Source organism: Pelophylax lessonae, assembly GCF_965119305.1.
Source record: "Pelophylax lessonae genome assembly, chromosome: 12".
Taxonomy (NCBI): domain Eukaryota; kingdom Metazoa; phylum Chordata; class Amphibia; order Anura; family Ranidae; genus Pelophylax; species Pelophylax lessonae.
The window spans coordinates 170,076,628-170,091,656 of NC_138779.1; the positions used below are offsets into that span (position 1 = coordinate 170,076,628).

The following is a 15,029-nucleotide window of genomic DNA, read 5'->3' on the forward strand; positions in this document are numbered from 1 at the left end:
TTCAGAAAATTAGGTCCTGCTAGATCACAATATACTTGTCCCTTTTGCAGGTATAGCTATGTAAAGATTTAAAAATAGTAAATAAAAGTACCTGTACGATTTAAAATCCGGTAATACACCACACAGTCTCATCCTGCTCTGCACATGCACAATTGCTCTCTATTTTTTGGCAGTGTGCCGAAAACGTATAGGCCAATCTGCTGAGGTTGGTAAAGATTTACCACTGCTCAGGGGCCTTGGGCTTCAGTAAAATGGCACCCTCCGGCAAGAAGAAACAGCTACAGTGCTGGAAGCAATTTACAACACACACTAATTTTGGTAGCATAATTATTAATGTAAAACGTATGTTCCTTGCTACAGATTATTTTTTTTTATCAAGTGATAAAGTTTCCTATACTGAACTGTGAAAATAGCAGAGTATTGTTGTTTTTGGCAACAAAGACTTTTTTTTTTTCATGCAGCCTTATAAATAGGGCCTAGATTTATTTCATAATGACGTATCCATATATAACATTCTGTTAAAAAAAAAAAAAAACCTTCAGGGACAGGGATTCTTGTCTGTATTATTATGGTATCATACTTTTAGGACAACAGTGACAATTATTTATTAAGGGATCAGAAAACTTTTAGATATAAATAGCCATTCAGCCAACATATTCTTAAAGTGGTTGTAAAGGCGAAAGGTTTTTTAACTCCATGCATTCTATGCATGAAAGTAAAAAAAACTTTGGCTCCACCCACAGCCTTCCTATTACTCACTTGATCCCCCACTTGATCCAGCGATGTGTCCTGGGTCTCTCTCTCCTCACTGGCTAATACACAGTAACAGGAGCCATTGGCTCCCACTGCTGTCAATCACAGCCAGTGAGCTAATAAGGAGAGAGTGGGGGCCGGTCTGAGCCACAGCTATATGTGTCTTATGGACACACACGCACCAGTGCCCCCATAGCAAGTGGCTTACTATTGGGAGCACTGGTTAACCAGTTGCCGACCGGCGCAAGTACATATACTGCAGCGGTCAGCCCCGGCCAGGCAAAGAGACGTATGGGTACGTCACTAGCCTGTAAGCCAATAGGGGGCGAGCGCGCGCCGCCGGCGGCGAGCGCGCGCCGCCGGAGGCGCGCTCCCGCCCCGGCTCGTTCACGAACACCTCGGTGCGAGTGTCCGCCGGTCACTCGCGATCGTCCGCTGTGAAGGGAGAAAGGCAGACGGCTAATGTAAACAAAACCGCCTGTCATTCTTCCCTGTGTAACAGCACAGATCATACGGTCCTGCTATGTAGGACCGTTGATCTGTGCTGTTACATGTAAAGCCACATCCCTGCACAGTTAGAAACACGCCCCTAGGGACACACTTAACCTCTCCTTCCCCAATAAAGTTAACCCCTTCCCTCCCAGTGTCATTTTTACAGTAACAGTGCATATGTATAGCACTGATTACTGTAGTAATGTCACTGGTACCCCCAAAAGTGTAAAAAATGTCAGTCAAGGGTCCGATCTGTCCGCCGCAATGTCGCAGTCCCGCAAAAAAAATTGCAGATCGCCGCCATTACTCGTTAAAAAAAAAAAACAACAAAAATGTCAAAAATCTTTCCCTTAGTAACAATAACTTTTGCGCAAACCAATCATAATACGCTTATTGTGATTTTTTTTTACCAAACATATGTAGCAGAAAACAAATTGGCCAAAAATGTTAAAAAATTTTGATTTTTACATTTTTTGGGGGGGAATTTCATATAAAAAAAAATATGAAAAATATTGTTATTTTTGCAAAATTGACGCTCTTTTTTTGTTTATAGCGCATGATCAAAAAATCGCACAGGTGATCAAATACCACCAAAAGAAAGCTCTGTTTGTGGGGAAAAAAGGACGTCAAATTTGTTTAGGTACAGCGTCACAAGACCGCGCAATTGTCCGTTAAAATCACGCAGTGCCGAATCGGAAAATAGGGCCTGGTCAGGAAGGGGGTAAAATCTTCTGGGGCTTAAGTGGTTAAGGAGAGAAGCCAACGCACCAGCAGGGGACCCAAAAAGAAGAGGATCAGGGCTGCTCTGTGCAACATGTAAATTATAAAAAAAAAAAGAAAAGAAAAAAGAACTTTTAATATCACTTTAATGTATCAGCCTTTAGCTTCTTTTTGGGAAAAATTGTTCAGCAGCTTTATCCCCCCTGTTGAGTAGCCATACATTATCACTTTGTATTCAAATTTGTGCTATCATTTTGAGATTTAAAGATGCTAAGATTACTTCCTGGACAGCCTTAATATTTATCCCATTAGAAAATAATTGACTAAGTACAGTTTTACTAAATCTGTAACATTCCTTGATGTACACTTTACACTTTTAACTCTGCTGTTGGTGTTTAGGGTTAGCCTTCATTATGGTATAATGTGCCTGAAAAGACTGAACTATGACAGGAAGGATCTGGAGAGGAGGCGAGAGGAGAGCCAAAATCAAATTAAAGGTAAGAGGAACACAAAAAGATCTTAACCACTTGTTTATCAAAGGCTTTGCAGTATTTTATTAGATTTTTGATCTTTGTACCTGTCTTGTCTCTACAGGATTGTAGGGAATTACCATATATACTCGAGTATAAGCCGACCCTAATATAAGCCGAGGCAACTTATTTTACCACAAAAAAGTGGGAAAACGTATTGACTCGAGTATAAGCCTAGGGTGGGAAATGCAGCAGCTACTGGTAAATTTTAAAAATAAAAATAGATACCAGAGGCCGCGGGCATGGTACAGGAGAGGAAGAAGCTGCGGGCATGGTGCAAGAGATGCAGAGGCTGCGGGCATGGTGCAGGAGATGCAGGGGCTGCAGGCATGGGGCAGGAGATGCAGCGGGTGCGGGCATGGTGCAGGAGATGCAGGGCTGCAGGCATGGTGCGGGAGATGCAGGGGCTGCGGCCATGGTGCAGGAAATGCAGGGGCTGCGGGCATGGTGCAGGAGATGCAGGCATGGTGCAGGAGATGCAGGGCTGAGGGCATTATGCAGGGCTGAGGGCATTATGCAGGAGATGCAGGGCTGAGGGCATAATGCAGGAGATGCAGGGCTGAGGGCATGGTGCAGGAGATGCAGGGGCTGCGGGCATGGTTCAGGAGATGCAGAGGCTGCGGGCATGGTGCAGGAGATGCAGGGCTGCAGGCATGGTGCAGGAGATGCAGGGCTGAGGGCATTATGCAGGAGATGCCGGGCTGATGGCATTATGCAGGGCTGAGGGCATGGTGCAGGAGATGCAGGGCTGAGTGCATGGTGCAGAAGATGCAAGGCTGAGGGCATGGTACAGGAGATGCAGGGCTGTGGGCATGGTGCAAAAGATGAAGGGCTGAGGGCATGGTTCAGGGCTGAGGGCATGGTGCAGGATATGCAGAGGCTGCGCAGGAGTCTTACTTACCAATCCCCAAGGCGCCTTACATTTAAAAATGGCGCCGCCCAGGGCCACGCATCATTGCGCATGCGCCGTCTGGCCAAGTCCGTACGGGCTTTCCCGAGCAGCGGCGGTGCATGCGCAGTGTACATGTCGTGCCGGCTGCCGCGGGCGTTAGGTCAGCCCCAGGGAGAACAGGTAAATGGGACCCTCACTCGAGTATAAGCCGAGGGGGGCGTTTTCAGCATAAAAAATGTGCTGAAAAAGTCGGCTTATACTCAAGTATATACGGTAACTACTTGACACCCCCAGGCCAATTCTGACATTTCTCTCATAAATGAAATAATGTCTCATAAAATAAATAAAAATCAAAATTTTTTTGCTAAAAAACGACTTAGCGCCAAACTTCATATATTTTTAAGCAGGGGCCATAGAAAATAAAATGGTGGGTGTTACAATTTTGTATGTTACATGATATTAGCGCAACGGTTTTTCAAACACAAATTTTTGGGAAAAATACACTTTAATACATTTTTAGGCATAGTTCACACTGGCATTGAAAGCAGGCGTTTAAGGGGCATTTTTAATGCTCCTCAAACTCCTATGCAGTTGATAATATGGATAGCACACAGTGCCATTTGCATTATGAAAACATGAAGAGTCAGCATCTCATCTCTTTAAAATTGATGCTTCATGTCGAGTTTACCCATTTGCCAAACACAATATGGTCAAATGATGACTACAGCCAGTCGTCCAGTTCTAGCAGGGCGTCTGTTGTCCTTTGGACACAGCTGATCACAGATCAGGGTAAAGAGCCAATCACAACGGCTCTTTACCAAGTGATCAGCTGTGTCCAATCACAGCTGATCATGATGTAAACACACTTGCCAGTTATCAGCATTTGTTTCCTCACGTTGTCACAGGAGAGGAGAGAGCTGATAACCTGCAAGTGTGAAAAGGGATATTTCCATTGATAATCAGGGCACTGATCATCAGTGTCCTCATGGTCAGCGCAGCCCCAACTGTGCTGCCAATCAATGCTTCCAATCAGTGCCACCTCACCAGTGCTCATCAGTGCAGCCTATTAGTGCCCATCAGTGAACCCCAAATATCTGAGCATTTACTTTATGGAGAATGCTGTGATCTGTCAAGAATTGCTATCATTCCAGCTGGTTGCATAATATTTTATTTTTGCAGCTGTTATTATTGGGTATCTGTATATTAAATTTAATGCAAAGCAAAATAACTTTATAAGAAGGCTTATGGGAGTGACTGTGTGACACCTACTATTTCCAGGACAGTAAAGCTATTCGTAATTCACTGTCCTGGAAATAGTATGAATTCCTTAAATTAGGAAAAGCCATTTGCAGTAATATTTTCTTCTGTGTTCTTCTGCAGATGTCATGGTCTGGTCTAACGAGCGGGTAATGTGCTGGGTTCAGTCTATAGGACTGAAGGAATATGCTAATAATTTGCATGAGAGTGGAGTACATGGAGCCCTTATTGCGTTAGATGACACATTTGACTTTAATGATCTAGGGTTGCTGCTACAGATCCCAACGCAGAACACACAGGTTAGTATATTGGACTTGCCGCTTTTGACTGATGTGTTTGAGGCAGAGCATTCATAAAAAATGTATGGAGGTTTTATAGCATCACTGAAAAAAATCAGACCAGATTTAAGTCTGAATGTTTGGTAACTGGTAGTAAATACAATACATAGTAAAAAGCATCCGTTTTGTTCTTTACAGTATTATTGCTGACCAATACACATTACAGGGGGCCTGCATTAAAGTGTATGTAAACCCAATCATTACCATCCTTTATAAGCTTTAACATGTTAATGTGATTTCAAAAGTCGTTTTTTAATCATTTTAAATATGCAGCTTTCATTAAAATATGTGGATTTTTTCTACAGCTTACCTGTAAAATCCATTTCTTGGAGTACATCATGGGACACAGAGCCATATTCTTTACTACATGGGTTACAGGCCACCTTCAGGTGAATGGACACTGGCAACCAATCAGACAGGAAGTCCCCCATATATAACCCCTCCTATACAGGAAGTACCTCATTTTCGTAGCAAACAATATTTACCCCATACAAGAGGGGAGGGACCTCTGTGTCCCGTGATGTACTCCTAGAAATTAATTTTGCAGGTAAGCTGTAGAAAAAAAAATCCATATTTCTTTATCGTAAATCACGGGACACAGAGCCATATTCATTACTACATGGGGCGTCCCATAGCAAACCACAAAAGATCTACATAGCTGCCTGCAGAACACTACAGCCAGATACATCCTGGGTCCCAACATCCACTTAATAGAATCTAGTGAACGTATGAACCTATGACCAAGTCACAGCTTTGCAAATCTGAGCCATCAAGCTTGATGGCGAATTGCCCAAGAGACACCTGCTCCCTTGGTAGAGTGTGCCTGTACCAAAAAGGTGGAACCTTCCCTTTCAAATCATACACCTGGATAATAACCTGGCAAATCCAACGAAAAATCGTAGACTTAGACACTGCTTGCCCTTTCCTGGGCCTTTCTGGCAGCATAAGCAAAAAATCGGTCTTACAAATCTGAACCGACCTTTTCTGGTTTAATGTGTTTATTTGATATTTCACAATACATGAAATAAGAAAAGGGGGGACAATGTGAACATTGCTGTCATACAGTGAGTAGAAATACAGATATTTTTTGCATAAGTGTAATTAACATAACAGGAGTTACAACATCAGTAAATCATAAGTATAGTACATTTTTAACCTAATACGTACTAAGTACAGTTGAGCGAACACCTGGATGTCCAGGTTCAGCGGGTTCAGCCGAACTTGAAAAAAAAGTCTGGGTTCGTGAAGTTTAAAAAAGATACAAATTGGGGACCTATGTCAGGGCAGGTTGAGTTCAAGTAACAAGTGCAGCATAAGAAAACTGGACCAAAATGGATTAAGTTGCCCAAATGGGTTCTAGTGTAGATCCAGAAGTGGCATATGCTTCATTTTCAGTCCATTGAGTCCAAGTGATCTTGAAGAGGGGAGACAAATCTGCTGCGTTTCGGAACAGTGAAAGTCGAGGTTGCTGCTTTCTGCGGTGAGCTGCAGGCAGATCGTCGGCGATGGTTCTGCGAGGCCAAGGTCAAGGGAGGAGAGGCTAGGTGTAGATCTTGAAGAAGGTCTTGTATTTTCTCTAAGAACTTGTAGAAGTGCTTGCGCCCTTGATAAGTGAAGCGAACAGAGAAGGGGAAACCCCAGGTATAGGTCATTTGGTGGCGTTGGAGGACCTGTAGGTGCGACTTAAAGACCCTACGTTTAGAGATAGTGGATTGGGAGAGGTCAGTGAATAGTTGGTAGCTAGACAACAGAAAAAATCGTATAACTGGCGCAAAGGCAAATTAGGGACCCACCGGTTCCATGGAGAAAAATATTAGTAATAATAAGCAAAAAACAGGACAATTCTCTATAAATAAGAGTCCATAAGCCCCCGTTCACATAGGGGCGACGCTACTTCACACCGCGACCTCTGAGGTCGCGGTGCGAGCAGCGTGCCGCGACCTCGGAGCGGCCGCCACGGACTTCATAACATTGAAGTCTATGGCGGTCGCCTCCTGGTCGCCCCAAAGAAGCTCCGGACCCTTTTTCTAAGTCGGAGCGACTTGTGTCGCTCCTATTAGAACGGGTCCGCAGCTTCCCTATGGGAGGCGACCTACGGCAACCTGTGAGGCGACCAGGTCGTCTCACAGGTCGCCTTAGTGTGAACGGGGGCTAAGTGTAGCTAAGGGAAAATGTCCATGAGAAACAGTCCATGCACAGTTCACTCAGGAGGCTGCTCTTGTGGCAAGCAAGAAGGGGCTTGAGAACAACTTGTGTTTTATTTAAAAAACCCTTCATGTTGCACTTAGTTTTGCGCCTGTGCTTTTTCTACAATAGTTGGTAGCTGTAGCCTTGAAGCGAGAGAGTTTCTCGCTGACGTGCTGACTGGGGAAGCTGCTCCTTGGTGCGATAGTAGTAGAGCTTGTTGATTATGTCACGTGGCGGGCCTTCTGGTTTATGTGGAGTGAGGGCCCTCTGGATGCGATCTATCTCAAGACGCTCAATTGGGATGGATGGGGGAGAGTTCCTGGAACAGGGCTGTGATGGTGGATTTGAGGTTAACTACAATGATCCTGACATGTTCAAGCGTCTGGCTCTGTTTTCATAGTCCTCTTACTGTGCTTGCAGGGTCTGGTTTTCCTCTTGAAGTGCTTAGAGTTCCTTAGCGTGATTACTGAGGTGTGTCTCCAGCTCATCAACCCTTTGTTCTAGATCAGAGGTGCACTGGCCCAGCTCCCTAATCTCTTTAGACAGCCTCTCAGTGATTTGATCAGAGGTCTGTTTTCTATTCTTGGAATGAAAACCGCTAATAGGCATTGAACTAATTTTCTGCCCAGGATAGGATGATATCCACCTCCTTCTGGGCTGACTGACTTTTGGTGCCTCCGTGATGGTTGATATAAGCCACAGCAGTGGCGTTGTAGGATTGTACCCTGACAGGTTAACCCCAAAGTCTGGGCGTCCAGTATTTTAAAGCCCAACAAACTGCTCGGATTTCCAAGACATTGATGGGAAGACTTTTCTCTGCCCAAGACCACTTTTCCTGGACAGTGGCTTTCTCCAGAACCGCTTCCCAACCGGAGAGACTGGCGTCTGTAGTCACTATTTTCAAGACTACTTGAAAAAAAGGATTTCCCTTTTTCCAAATTTCTGGTTAACAACCACCAATTTAGACTCTGACATACTCTTGGTACCAGAGATATACACCAGTCTAGGGACTGGACCTTTCTTGTCCATGCTGACAGAATGTTGTTTCTATAAGGATTTTGCATGGAATTGAGCATAAGGAACTGCTCCGAATGAGGACACCATCTTCCCTAATAACTTCATGCAAAGACATACCTTTGCCTTCTTATGCATCAAACCAGATCCTTTAGGTCTGTGACCTTTCTTGATGGCAAGAATAGCTTTGCTTGTATCGTGTCCACAGGGAGACCCAAATATTCCAGACGCTGGCCCGGCTGTAATTGTGACTTTGCCAAGTTCTGTATCCAACCCAGACGTTCTAAGAACTGTACTGTCTGGAAAACATTTTGACTTAGAGCCGAAGCCAATCGATCTATTAGCAAAAGATCATCTAGATATCCTATTCCTGATATCCCTTGAGACCTTAGAGTGGCCAATACTGGAGTTATGATCTTTGTGAACACTCTTGCAGCCGTGGCCAACCCGAAGGGCAGGGCCATAAACTGAAAATTATGTTTTTCTACTAAAAAGCGTAAAAACCTTTGATGGGCCTGAAAAATAGGCACGTGAAAGTATGCATCCTTGATGTCATGGATGCTAGAAATTCCTCTCCCTGTAGGTAAGCCATGACTGAACGAATTTACTCCATACGGAAAGTACGAATGTTCATAAACTAGTTCAAAGCTTTGAGATCCAGAATAGGTCTCACATCTCCGTTTGGCTTGGGGACTACAAAAAAGTTTGAGTAAAAACCCCTGAATCTTTCATCCTCCAGAAACCTCTGTAATCACTGTTTGGGACCTTAAATTGTCCAGAGTCGAGAAGCCAAAGAACGAGAGATCTTTTTAGAGGATCTTCTGCAGGTATGTTTGACTTTACAACCCGAGGATGCGGGAAAACCCAAAATTCCAGTTTGTATCCCTGCGAGATAGTGGAAATAACCCAGTTGTCCTGGATTATTTCTACCCAGGGCTTAGAGAACCAAAGCAGCCTTCCACCCAACCGATTGAGTGGGGGCACCCCTTCACAAGGTAGGCTTAGAGGTAGACTTGGTAGATCTTTGGGCCCAGGGTTTCTTCTGCCCTTGCCCTGAAGGCATGGTTCTGGATCCAGACAGCTGAGGCTGTCACAACTGCCTGGGAATAGCAGAGTGCTGGGTATCCTAAAAGGAGGACGCTTGCTTTTCCTCTTAACAGGTAGTAACGTACTCTTCCCCCCCATGAAATCTTTTGGATATATTTATCCAGATCATCACTAAATAGCTGTTCTCCATGAAAGGGAAAGCCAGCCAGCAACATTTTACATGGTACTTCCGCAGACCAGCTTTTTAGCCATAGGATTCTGCGCATATGCACTGTCAAAAGGGTCAACCGGGACATTTGCTGTATGTAGTCTTTAAGAGCATCCACTGCAATACATAAAGTGCGAGGTAAAACTGTCAAATCTTCCACAGACTCTCCTTGAGAAGGAACTGTCCTGGAAACTCGCTTAATATGGTCTTTTAAAGACTGACAAACTCCCATAGCTGCTACTGCTGGTTATATCGCAGACCCTGCAACAGCAAAGGAGGCTTTTAGCAAAGATTCCAACTTCTTATCAGCTGGATCTTTAAAAACCTGGGCATTATCCACAGGACAAGGTAAACCTTTTTTAATTGAAGAAATGGCAGCATCCACAGTAGGTATACTCCATTTTCTCGTGAATTTTTCCTCCATAGGATACAATAGCGAAAACCTTTTGGGAGGAACAAAAATTCTATCAGGATGATCCCAATCGGCATACATTACCTGCTCTAAGAGCGGATGTAAGGGAAAAACCTGAGGACTATGAGGAGGGCGCAATGACCCTAGCGAGGAAAAAGAAACTTAAGACATCTCTAAGGGAGGTAATTTGTATCCAAACCGGACCATTTCAAAGGAGGCTAGATCAACAATCTCTGGGATTGAGAGGCCGAGTATGACTTCTCAGATCCTGACTCCCCAGAAATGAAAACCTCAGCTTGACCTTCTACATGGTCATTTACAGCTACTTCCTCAACATCCTCTGCCCAATCATGAACTGACTCAGAGGGTGGCTCAGATGAGGGGGATCTACCATGTTTCCTCCCTCCTTGAAATGCTGCAATCATGCCAGCAATTTTACCCTCAAGGCTGGCTAATGCTGATGCCAAATAGTCCTAGTAGGTTGCAACAGAAGCACTGGATGTAGCTACTATGCCTGACAACCATAATGGTTTTGATTGGCTAGATGCCTCTGGCCTATCAAGGGAGGAAAACACAGAGGAAGCACAGCTAGGATCTTCCAGTTCTGATGTCAGCACCACAGTTCCCCTTCCAGCTGTGCCCCCCATTCCTCTTTCGGAATGACATTGCTCTGAGGCAAGACAAACTTGAGGTACTAACTTTAGTGTACTCAAGGCATGTGCCAAGCTATACAGCTTATCACATGCAGCAGGATACAAAGATACAGAACCTGTCTGTGCCTGTAAACATGCACCCACAGTGTCTCACGCAACCCAGAGGCTGCTGTTCTGTGTCCCTCCAGCCTTCTGACAGAGGCTTGAGTGTTAAAAAAATTTCCTTAAAAAATCATGCCATTTGCGGTTGTACTGCGCATGAGCGGCGTGCTACGTGGCGTCCATATGCACGCCAATTGCGTCATGACATGCCCCTCCTGCTCCAAGTCTATACTTGTGCTTAATTGGCGAAACTTCGTGTGCTCACGGATGATCCTTCTCCACAGACAGCATTGCTTGATCCGGAGATTCTGAGGAGACAAATGCGCAGGTCTAAAAACGACACGCCAAACATGGGGTGAGAGCAGCATAAGCAAACAAACATGCTTTGTCACAGCTGATACCTATCAGGTAATCAGCATAGGGTGAAACAATATGTTTAAACAAACAAGGTGTGCTTTACCATAGCTAACACACCTATTGTCTCTTGTAGAGACCAACATGGCACTTGGTAACTGTTATATTTAAAGGCAGCAGTGCATAAAAATATTTTTACAAATATTTTTAAAGTGAACTTATCAGTCCCGCCGCAGGATTCTGTCTTTTAACAAGAATCCAATCTTCACCCATCATGGTGAGTTTTTGTCACTTGCCAACCTTGAAGGACTGGGTCCCCTTATTTTGAGGAGCCACTCTCTTGGACCTGTAGAGCACCCCCCCCCCCGCCTTTGAGATTGGTTTACCAAGGGTCCGGATCCCAGGTTACAGTGCCTAAAAAGGACAACATTACAGGAAAACCTTGTATCTGCTTTCCTAAGGCTCAGGTACCATCCTTTTAGTCCTTGACTTTTTTGTATGGATCTGATTTCTAACCCCCTAGATTCAGAGATCTTTGGTTGGGGTTTGTAGCATAATCTTCTTTCCTTTTTCTTCTTCGAAAAAAAAAAAAAAAATGCGGATAGCTTCTCCACCGTAACCATCACCTTTAAGACACTGGCAAAATAACTGAGGTACTTCCTGTGTAGGAGGAGTTATATAGGGGGACTTCCTGTCTGATTGGTTGCCAGTGTCCATTCACCTGAAGGTAATCTATAACCTACATAGTAATGAATATGGCTCTGTGTCCCGTGATGTACGATAAACAAAAATGCTGGTGACCCAGCTTAGAAGGTTCTTTTTCAAGAACATTCTGTGCTTAAGAACCCAGCCTCCAAGTTGTGCTTTTCCGATGCCATTTTGTCACATGGACTTCCAGTGGAGACTACAAGCAGTCACTTTAGCACACATTACTCAGGGGTTTCTGATAAAAGTGCCCATGCATGCTGGGAGGCTGTGTATACCTGGTATAAAGATCTTGAGCAGGCTTTAAATTGGAGCTACGTCACTCCCACTGTCTGCCTACAGTGCAATATATGTGCTTCTCTACAGATTGCTAAGGCACACGCAGTGCCTTGTGAGATGCCAGAGTAGCAGAGCAATAGCATCCTCAATCATTTTTATCAAGACCAAAATGTGTGGGCGGGCTCCTTGTGGCATCGGCTATTTGTAAACTTAAGTAGTTTTAAATTTGAAATATTACCAGGCTACCTTTAAAGAAACAAATAGGTTGGCATATTCATACCAATCATTATTTATGACATATATACATAGAGTATATCACAGGTTGTTTGGTTCAGTTCAGGATGTTCTAAAAATAAAATGTGATTTGGGGTTGCATAGCCTCGCAAATAGGCAGTTCAAACTCAATAGTGTTATAACATACAGTGGTGCTGGGTCAATATATGAATAACACTTTAAAAGTCCTGTATGAAGTGGAAATGCTATAAATGAATCAATTGAGGTCATAAATGAGCTGAAAATTAGTCCAAGTTTCAAACATGATATACTGTATGCCAACCACCTTCTTCTAATCAGATGATATCCACGTGTATTCTTAATAAACATTATGGTTCACTTCCACCTCTGTGCAATACACAGAATTCTCACCCCATATACAGCTAATGTAAACTTTTAAATAGTGTGCTCAATGGGCTAACTAGGTACTCCAGCACTCTCCACTTCCAACAGATATACACCCAACCACATGTTAGAATAAAGAAAACATGCCTCCAATAGTTTAAAATGTAAATAACAACCCTTTATTGCAATAGGAAAGACTCTTACATTTAAACCGATAAAACCACGCATATATTATATTGTATACTCAGGATTGCATGGTGTCTCACATCACTTCGGGTCACGGAGGCCCTAGACCTTGTATCACGTCACTAGACTGAAAATGGTTTGTGACACCATGCAATGCTGTTATTTACAATTTTAAACTATGGGAGGCTTGTTTGCTTTATGCTAACATGTTTCTGAATGGATGTACCGGAGGCCTAAAGGGACCACAGGCATCTTAAAGGGACCAGTAGTATCTATTGGAAGTGGAGAGTGCTGGAATACCTGGTCAGCCCATTGAGCATACTATTCAAAGGCTTACCTTAGCTCTATATGAGGTGAGAGTTCTGTGAGAACGGGAGGGATGCACAGAGGTGGAATTGCACCATATTGTTTATTAAGAATACATGTGGATATCATCTGATTAGAAGAAGGTGTTTGGCATTTATCACGTTTGAAGCTTGGACTTATTTTCAGCTCATTTATGACCTCACCAATATCACTAAAAGCATTTGCACTTTATACTGGACTTTTAATGTGTTATTCATATATTGAATCTGCACCACTGTATTTTATGTGTTCACTGTTAGAACACTATTGAGTTTGAACTACATATTTGCAAGAGTGTGCAACCCCACATCACATTTTATTTTTATTACTTTGTGGGAACACAACAGGGGCTGCAGCAACCTATACACTCATTATTAACATGTATTTTTAATCATTCATATTATATTGAACTTTATATTGTTATTTTCACAAAATGTTTTCCATTCACACAGCACAGATGTTCACACCATTGATTTCAGTTCAGGCTGTAGAGTTTTGTCTGAAGGAATCTCCAATCTGGAACAGGTTGAATCTTTAACTTCCTCTGGATTGTTTCTTTGATGATGTTTCTTTGGTCTTTTGTTGTTAGGCTCGACAAATGTTGGAAAAGGAGTTCAGTAGTCTTATTTCGTTGGGGACAGAGCGACGACTGGATGAGGTCAGCTATGCACACAAACTCTACATATGTAAATGATTAAGGTTGTCAAATGAGCAAACATTGTCTTACCTTTTTTAGCAACTATAAGTTGAAATTGTAATTTTATTTGTTTGTAATGCCCTTGAAGACTATCTTGAAGTCCATCATTTTCTTACTTAGTGCACCCTCACCCCCACTACAATGTAAGTTTTACAAGGTACAATATTGCATTGCAACTAATAAAACAGTAGGATAGTACGGAACGTTGGCACTTTTCCTACTTATGTTGGGGTTTTTCCCTCTACTCCTGTTTTTTTAATCATAAATTAAGGGACACCGGATTAAGTATTTAGGTACATTGTGTTATGCTGCTGCATTCAGGTAACTGGTAAAACAAAGCTGTAAGGACAGCCCAGTATTACTCCTACTCCCAGCCTGTCTATTTTGCTAATGGCTTAGTCTGCTCTGAGAGAGAAAAAAAACCTACTATGCCTTTCTTCCTTCGAGACTCCTTCCTTGCTTACTCTGCAAGACTGATCCAAAAAATTGCCATATAAATGGGACTTTATAGGTGCTAAGCAACAACAACAAATCAAAATCTCCCCCTTCCATCTCTACCAGAGAAGGGGGGTTTTAGCTATGGACTTGCAAAACTTATTGAACATCCAGTTGTAAGGTACCAGTACCAAAAATTTCCTCTGTCTACCTGACCAAGCTGACTGCAAAACATGTTGAATTGCAATACACTTACTCTGTTTTGGAGAAGCCTTATGTAGTAATTGCAACATTTAAAGTTATACTATGTATGAGGACTATTATGTCCAGTGGCATTCAGTCTATGTAAACATAAAAGGTAAAAGATGTCTATACGTATATTTAGGGGGTGCAGATTCAGAGGTATTTTCATACTGTGTAATATAATGTATTTACTACAAGCAATTATATGTATGTAAAATAAAATGTTGTTATGTTAACTATTTTTAGGCAAGGTATTGGTACACCATGGGTTATAGGTGTGTACCTTCAGGTGATTGGACACTTGCCAAGGTTTAGAGAACACGCCTCCCCTATAACTTTATCCCACTCTGTGAGTCTTCAGTCTTGTACTAATGTCTGTATGTGATGGACCTTTTCTCCAAATGGAAATGGAGACTGTTTTCCCCAAAGTACAGTCTCCAAATATAGGGGGAAAAGGAGAACAGCAGTTGGTTCGGACTTTCTCGGTACCTCAGATACAGATGTCATATACAACAGGAAAGTATTATATAAAATAAAAAATGTATTTACTACACAAACTGGT

The 15,029-nt window shown here is 42.9% G+C and overlaps 1 protein-coding gene across 4 annotated transcripts in view; it reads left to right on the forward strand.

Moving 5' to 3' along the window:
* PPFIA3 (PTPRF interacting protein alpha 3) overlaps positions 1-15,029 on the forward strand; it is a 417,083-nt gene that overhangs the window by 376,661 nt on the left and 25,393 nt on the right. For all 4 annotated transcript variants that reach the window (XM_082273791.1, XM_082273792.1, XM_082273794.1 and 1 more), the window contains 3 exons: positions 2,365-2,462; positions 4,768-4,943; positions 13,682-13,750. In XM_082273791.1, the coding sequence (XP_082129917.1) occupies positions 2,365-2,462; positions 4,768-4,943; positions 13,682-13,750 (343 nt within the window). The remainder of the gene's footprint in view (positions 1-2,364; positions 2,463-4,767; positions 4,944-13,681; positions 13,751-15,029) is intronic.